At 39.5% G+C, this 7,916-nt stretch overlaps 2 protein-coding genes across 2 annotated transcripts; both read right to left on the bottom strand.

Annotated features, from left to right (window-relative positions):
• Nucleotides 1-3,520: 3,520 nt before the first annotated feature.
• LOC137406938 (uncharacterized) lies at nt 3,521-6,411 on the bottom strand. The gene is made up of 2 exons (XM_068093539.1): nt 5,157-6,411; nt 3,521-3,702 (listed from the first exon to the last, which is right to left on the bottom strand). The coding sequence occupies exons 1-2, from the start codon at nt 6,409-6,411 to the stop codon at nt 3,521-3,523; spliced, it is 1,437 nt and encodes a 478-aa protein (XP_067949640.1).
• A 38-nt stretch (nt 6,412-6,449) lies between these two features.
• LOC137406939 (uncharacterized) lies at nt 6,450-7,910 on the bottom strand. Its single transcript, XM_068093540.1, has one exon. It carries the CDS (start codon nt 7,908-7,910, stop codon nt 6,450-6,452), a length of 1,461 nt encoding a protein of 486 aa, XP_067949641.1.
• Between the last annotated feature and the right edge of the window lie 6 nt (nt 7,911-7,916).

Raw genomic sequence — 7,916 nt, forward strand, 5'->3', positions numbered from 1 at the left:
ATCAATAAAAAAATATAACACAATCTTAATAACAACAAATCAGCCCTAGCTTTTTGCGAGACATTCTTGGGAAAGTTAGCCTTAGTGCAAAAGCAGACTACTGCGGGGATAGGGTAACCAGCCAGTGGTTGTAGGTTTATGGTCAGCAAGCTACAAAATCGCATCTCATTGACTGGCTAAATCTGCAAAACCATAAGATTAGACATACAAAAATATCATTAATGCAATATACAGTCAATATAGTCAATATAATCTCGTGTAAAGGAAACTGCTCACTCCTTTACTCTTCACAAGAAAGTCAATCAATAGACGCACCGAGTGTCAGCCATCAGTATATACTGTATATTTGTACATATATATTAGATATATAAGTATATATATTTATACATTTAATAACAGCTGGGATTCTACTATATTATCAAACTAGAAATTCCCCTGTCATACAGCCCACCACCAAAGTGACAATTCATAACCATTCAACAGATGGACCTGGGTCCATATTGTTGGCTGCACTGAATTTATTAACATTGTCAGGTCTAACTTGTTGGCACGTACGGTATGACATAGTTGTATTTGAGCATTGTATGTAATGAAATGTTTCTCATTACATCAAGTACATGTGAGCTGTGATATGTTGCTATCAAGTCTGCCTAGAAAGTTGTTACGCAGTTCTTGAAAATCAGGACAATCTAAAGATTGAAAATAAGGAATGGGATGGAGGAGGCAGCATTGGGAAGAGCAATATTGTTTTGTGCAATATTTGGTGCAATATTTTTATGGTCAACGATGTCCATAAAATCATGATCATCATTTGGAAACAAAGGGGCTGTCAAGTCCATGTCATTTACATCGCATACAACATCTACTAAAGAATTCTCTGAATCAGATGAGTTGTTGTTATTATTTTGAGTAGCGTGTTGTTGAACATTAGCATTTGATGTTGATGGTTGCTGTGAGGACCTTCTATTTCTCCTCCTAATGTGCTGTAATAATTGGTATAATTGGGAGACACGTGGACGGCAGACGGCCACAGTGCAGACGGCCACGCAGTGGCCGTCTGCACTGTGTGGTGCTCTGGGAGGTTGTATGTCCATGGTAGTTAACAAGTTGTTTTGAAATGAAATTCAAAAGGTCAATTATGCAAAACAAAAGGGTGTATAAAATCAGAACTAATCTACTACTATCTCAAACCTATGTTTTACAACAATAAAATAAATATTAATTAAAGCTGTAGGCCTAACCTACTGTGCTGTATGTAATTTAACTAACAACAGCAGTAATGAAATATGTTTATTATATCTCTGCACTGCAATACATGTAGGAGAACTGCAACCCAACTGCAATGATAGCTTAATAGTCCTACTGTACTGGATGTTATGTAACAAACAGCAATAATGAAAGGAGAAGATGATATGTATATATCTCTCCCCTGCAGTAGGAGAAATGCAATATAGCATATATACAATTAGCAGTCAAATGGTAAGCTGCTGTGTAATATACACAGTTTGAAAGTTGGTTGTGTTGAATGTAGAATGGTTTTGACAGCGATCTGTAACAGAAAGCAAGCATTAGCATTCACGTGTGTCTGGAAGTTTTCTGCAAACTAAAGCCAAATAAAGAAATGTTCTTGTCATAAAGGGGCATTGTAGTTCGGGCCTAACTTGTACATAAGATGTAAAGAAATTTGGCTAATGTTCTAGATAATTTAATGAAACCTTCCGTAATTGGACAAAAACAAAGGCTAATAAACTGTGTACCACATTTTCGTACCTGTAAATCAATATTGCAATGTCATAATGTTACGATTTACTGAAGGTAAAACAAACGGACTACGTTTATTACAAAAACTTTCGACAATTGGACAATGCCATAGACTGGTGAAATGTGCACGTTTTTCTACTACCTGTCGCACTGCTTTATGGTTCCGCTATCTGCTGCACGACTCTATGTGCGTTTTGTTGGCCGGTCTTAATTTTGACTAAAAAGGCTTGTCAGGTTTTAATGGTGATTTTAGCCCAAATTAATCTTTCTAGTTATGTATCATCCGATCAGATGGGTAAGTTTTAGGATATTGTCGATAATTTTCAAAGACTTAATAACATATTTAAATAGGTAGGTGTATAGGTGTTTTGTATCATTATCATACTTGAATGACTCGAAAGAAAAATAGTTAAATTTTTTGATGGGATTTCGGTACAAGGGTTTGCCTGTTGGTGGATACTTTTCGGGAGTTGTATGCACATATGCATTTATCATAAAGCTTCCAAACACTCGCTTCGTTCGTGTTTGGTCGTGGAATAATACAGTAAAATAGTACTAAAATAAAAGAGCTCTATAAGAGATTGAAGCAAACAGTACTAATTATGTAAAACAGTTGTACTTAACTTTCAGCTGCTGGCAGTTTCATGACTTCTGTCAATCTTCAGGCTGGAGTAGCAGCCTGAAGATTGACAGAAGAAGTTGACAGAAGACAAATATTTATATATATAAAGTTTGTCAATGCCATAAACAAATGAGCACGCATGCAGAGGACTGAGTCGTACTGCATACGCAGTACGACTCAGTTGGAATGATCTAGGCAAGTTCGTTTTATGTGAACTCCTAATCTTAGGCACCTCCCCTTTTCTCATCTCTTTCCACTATCTTTTTTTGTTTTCCCGCGGCCTGCAAAGTTGGCTCACCTCCTGCGACCGATTCTCCTCTCGTGTCTCACTCGGCTCGGTTATATCGGCGCTCGAGAGGTCGGCCGCGCAGGCTCTGGTCACAGAGCTCTGCTGCAACACTTGTGTATGCAATTTAAAGATGTGATTGCGCAAAATTTTAGTTGATTTTAACAGAAAGTACTTCTTTTTTCCTATCAGTTGATATGTTGTTCGTTGTTTTAAGCTATCTCATTGTCAAAATATTTGAAGATTAAAATCGAAAAAAATTGATTGTGGTAAAAGCGCAGAAAAAAAGATGTGCCCAGACTCTCCCAAAATGATGTATAATTTATAGTAAAACGGCCTGTCTCTATCTCTCATATTCACATCGGCTATTGCTATAAAAGTCAAATCCTGCGCGGCTCTATTGGCATATATTTTATTTTGTATTTGCTCATGATTGCTAGAATAAAATTCTAAATCCAGCTACAGTATCTATAGCTGGATTTAAAATTTTATTATTATTATTAATGTCTCGGGCGCTTCAAATAAGGAAAATTAAAAACTTGTCATATTAGTATCCTCTAAATGCTGTGTAGACATTTGAGTACCGACTACGATTCTGTCAGTCTACGGTAATCAGGTCGTCGAGTTAACTTATTTCATCGCGGCCTTTGCATCAGCGAAGTTCTCAGTTGATACCCACACTGGAAACTACCGTAAATACCCGCGTATAAGGCACATTATTTAAAAAAAAAGTTGACCTAAAAACGTAGGTCTTTTTATCCATGGATACTTTTAGTATACAAATTAAGCATTTATCATAATATCGAAAATTTATTATACAAATTTCAATCTTACAATATTTATCCTCGTGGTCACCATTGGCAGATCATAGGCATGTTGACTTTCCTCATGTTGCCACCCTTGGTGAAAGTATGCTCACCATTAATCCTCTCTTCGTCCCATTTCTGCTTTAATGCTGTTTTGAATGGCTTATTCAGAATGACATCCATCGATTGCAGAATACTGATCACACTGCCGGGGATGAAAACGAGGTCTGTGTAGCAAATTTCGTCATGCTTTTAGGAAATGAAGGTTCAGTTTACGATCTAATAGATTGTTCAAAGATTGTTGGAGGCTACTGCAATTTCGAAGCTTGGAGAGGTTATTAATTTTCACTGCTGTTTATTGATTGACACCGTCAAATCAAAAATAGTGTAATACATTGTGATTACATAATGCTTTAGATTGAATGGGGTAAAAATATGTAATAATGAGTAATAAAAGGTACACAACTGTTGATATAATATATTGCTATAAAATCTATACCTTTAATTCACTCTTCTCTTATAGGTTTAAATTGCAGCAACATTTAGAAAAGTAGGTAAAATTGTAAATGTAGAATTTGTACCGACTGATTTCCAGTGATATTTCAAACCTACTAACCGGTATTGACAGAGCGCGCCAAGGTGAACACGCCAATAAAAATTGACGGTGCGGACCGGACTCATTGGCTGACAGATCACGGTACCACTCCAGTCGGCCAATCGCGTCCAGGCAGCACAAGGGCTGTCAGCCGTAACCGCCAAACAGCCGGGCAACGAACAATGCCCCAAACTCAACACTGACAGCCGGCCTCCAATAACACCAATTAGTGGTTGATCCCAGCCCATAGCCAATACGAACTTGCATGATTTATTGTATATTGCTAATCTACTAGTAACTAGAAAATAAGTGGAACATGGGTGTTGCTGATTCAAAATTATATTATATTTATTACACTCCCACCTACTTTTGCTATAATAACGGAAAATTAATGAGACGATAAACATATTAATGCTAAAGATACGCAAAAATGTATATTCTAAGAAATGTGGATACGATACCCACAACAAAACAGAACTACTATTACTACTAGCTACTATGAAAATATGATGCTAACTACAATGTACTCTACTGTAATGCTACAAAATGACTATTCTGATTCAGACGGAAGGAGCAGAATCAATTTCTGTATGGGGCGTTCCAGTATGGTGGCCTTTTCTAGCCTCTTTCCGGATTTGTCTAGATAACGACTTGCGACTCTAACTTTGGCTCTTTTGGGTAACTCGTCTTTTTCACTAATGGTGTCTTTGACAATTGCCGTGAGCCACTGATTGCGCGGTTGGAAATCATCAACGATGAGCACCAAGTCTTCTGCTTGTATTTGTCGCTTTACTTGTGTCCACTTTTGCCTCTTGGTTATATTCGCGATGTATCCGGCTTTTCACTCAGTCCAGAATTCTTCGGCAAACATCTGTACCTTTTTCCACTGCTTCCTACCGTAGATTTCTTGCTTGTCGAACTTTCCAGGCAGCAATGGTGCTTACCTAGGTTTCATCGTAATTAGATGATTTGGTGTGATTACTATTTCGTTTGGTTTGTAAAGGTTGTCCACAGTGAGTGGACGACTGTTTACCGTACTCATTGATTCATATAACGCTGTTCTTAATGATTCTGTGGTCATCCTACCTTTGTATGTGGTTATCATTCCATTGAGCACTCCTTTTATGGTTCGAATTTGGCGCTCCCATGCACCGCCTGCATGACTACCACCAGGCGCGTTAAATCTGAATTCAATCATCTCTTCCTTCAATGCCGCCTTCAGTGTACAGTTCATCGTCTCAAATTCTTTTGTTAATTCGTTGTCCGCACCAACGAAGTTGGTACCATTGTCACAGTATATTGTCTTAATGCCTCCTCTTATGCATATAAAACGTCTTATGGCGTTGATGAAACTGTCCGCTGACATTGCCTCCAATATTTCAATATGCACCGATCTGGAGTACATACATGTTATAAGCAGACCCCAGCGTTTCAGCTCGGTACGTCTGTCTTTCACCGTGTATGGCCCAAAGCAGTCTACTCCGACATGAGTAAACGGTGGGAATGGCTCCACTCGAGTTTGGGGTAAATCTCCCATCAGTTGTGTTATTGGTGGACCTCTTGCAGCTTGGCATTGGACACACTTGTGTATGACACTTCCCACAAGTTTACTTGCACCCGTAATCCAGTATTCGGCGCCTCTTATTGCGCCAACGGTAGTGGTCAGTCCTTGATGATGTATTTTTTTATGGAAGTGTGTCACAAGTAATTTGGCAATTGCGGATGCTTTCGGTATGAGTATTGGGTGTTTTTCATTGTCTGTCAGTGCTAGAGAGTGTTTAACTCTCCCACCAATGCGGAGTAGTCCGTCTTCATCCAAATATGGCCTCAGATTTAGAAGGCTGCTCCCTTTGTGTACTTCTTTTGACTTAGACAGCTGTTTTATATCTGCACTCCACTCTTGAGATTGTGCCAGTTTGATTATGATGATTTCGGCCTGTAGCGTATCTGCTGGCGATACCTCAGGTTTACTCAAGCTTCTGGCGCTCAGCATCTTTCTTGCATTTGCTATAGCCTTGACCAGTCTCGACCAGGAGCTGAATCTCTCAAAACAAGGAGCCAAACTGTCAACGTTGATGTTTGTGCTAAGAATGTTCTTAGGCTTTTTGATTTCGGGATCGTTTATGGCTGTGGTCTCGTTGCCTGTCTTATTATCTAGGTACACTGCAATTTCCAAGTTACGCAGAAATTCTGGTCCAGACCACCAAATAGACTGTAAAAATTCAAGGAGGCTTGCGCCCCTCGACAAGATGTCAGCTGGATTTTCCTTGCCAGGTACGTGGAACCAGTGTTCGACTTTAGAATTCTTTCGAATAACTTCTACCCTGTTTGCTACAAACATGTGGTACCGAGCCTCACTATTCTTGATGTAGCCCAAAGCTATTGCTGAGTCTGACAAAAAAATTCTTTGTCTATGTTAACTTTCAATTCCGCCTTGATTATGGAGCTGAGTTTGACCGCTTCGACGGCGGACTGCAACTCCAATCTTGGAACTGTTATTTGCTTGAGAGGAACCACTCGTGATTTGGCCATCAACAATGCTGTGTGGACTTCCTTGCGGTTGTTCACCAGCCTCACATACGAACAGGCTCCGTAACCGTTGAGGCTTGCATCACAGAAGTGGTGTATCTCGTTTTGCGTCACGCAGCCAAATTCTTTCGGTACGACGCATCTTTCTATTTTTATGCTCTCAAGTCTGCTTAGCTCCTTTTTCCAATTTTCCCAATCGGATTTCAGTTCTGGCAAAACTTCTGCGTCCCACTCGCCTTTTTCTCCACAGGTCTTTTGAGATATTTGTCGTCCTTTAAGGATGAATGGTGCTAGCAACCCTAATGGGTCGTAAAGTTGTGATATGACCAATAGGATCCCTTTTCTAATAGATGGCATAGACTTCATGCTGTTTTGGAATTCTATTGTGTCATTTTCTACCGACCACTCTAAGCCTAAGGTCCTCTCGGTGGGCAGTTTGTCTCTGAATAAATTTAGATTTTGGGCTTCCTTTACTCTTTCTGATGCTGGTATGTTGGCTAATACTTCGCGGTTGTTGGTTAGAAACTTGTGAAGGCGTAGATTGGCTCTTCTACATATCTCTATGGCGCTTTGAATGAGGTTTGCTGCTTCTTCTACTGTGTCTACACTTGTTATGCTGTCGTCGACATAAAAGTCCTCTAGAATGAAATTACTAGCTATTGGCATTTCTTCTTCGTATTCTTTCGCGATCTTTCGTAATGCAATGGTGGCGACCCCAGGAGAAGTTGCACCAAATAGTTGTCGAGTCATTCTGTATTCCTGAGGGTTGGCCATAATATCATTAGCGTCCTTCCACAGGAAATGTAAAAAATCTCGGTGGTCTGTTGTTACAAAGAAATTGTAGAACATTTTTTCGATGTCACATGATATAGCGATTCGTTTTGTTCTAAATCGTAGGAGGATTCCTACCAGACTATTCATCATGTCGAGTCCTGTGTGTAGCTGGTCGTTAAGCGATTGACCCTTGTACTTTGCGCTGGCATCAAACACAACGCGTAATTTATCCTTTCTGGGGTGACGCACTCCAAAATGAGGGATATACCATGTTTTTTCGTTAACGGGTTCATCAGGTGCAAGTTCAGCGTGCCCGTTATCAATAATTTCTCTCATAAACTGATCATATTCTTTTTTGTATGTTGCATTTCCTTTGAGCTTATTTGCTAGTTGCTCGAACCTTTTCTCTGCTTGAGCTCGGTTGTTAGGCAACAGCGTTTCATCATTGAATGGCAGCGGAAAGCACCATGATCCATTCTCCAATTTTCTAGCTCCTGTTTCTAAGATTCGTAAAAACTGTTTGTCATTCTGTGACATCTTTGT

Source organism: Watersipora subatra, chromosome 10 (genome assembly GCF_963576615.1).
Source record: "Watersipora subatra chromosome 10, tzWatSuba1.1, whole genome shotgun sequence".
Lineage (NCBI taxonomy): Eukaryota > Metazoa > Bryozoa > Gymnolaemata > Cheilostomatida > Watersiporidae > Watersipora > Watersipora subatra.

Coding starts and splice junctions, on each gene's coding strand:
- LOC137406938 (XM_068093539.1), bottom strand. CDS start 6,411: ATGTTTGTAGCAAACAGGGTAGAAGTTATTCGAAAGAATTCTAAAGTC. Junction 3,703..5,156: donor AATGATAACCACATACAAAG/GTAGGATGACCA, acceptor TTTGCTACACAG/ACCTCGTTTTCATCCCCGGC.
- LOC137406939 (XM_068093540.1), bottom strand. CDS start 7,910: ATGTCACAGAATGACAAACAGTTTTTACGAATCTTAGAAACAGGAGCT.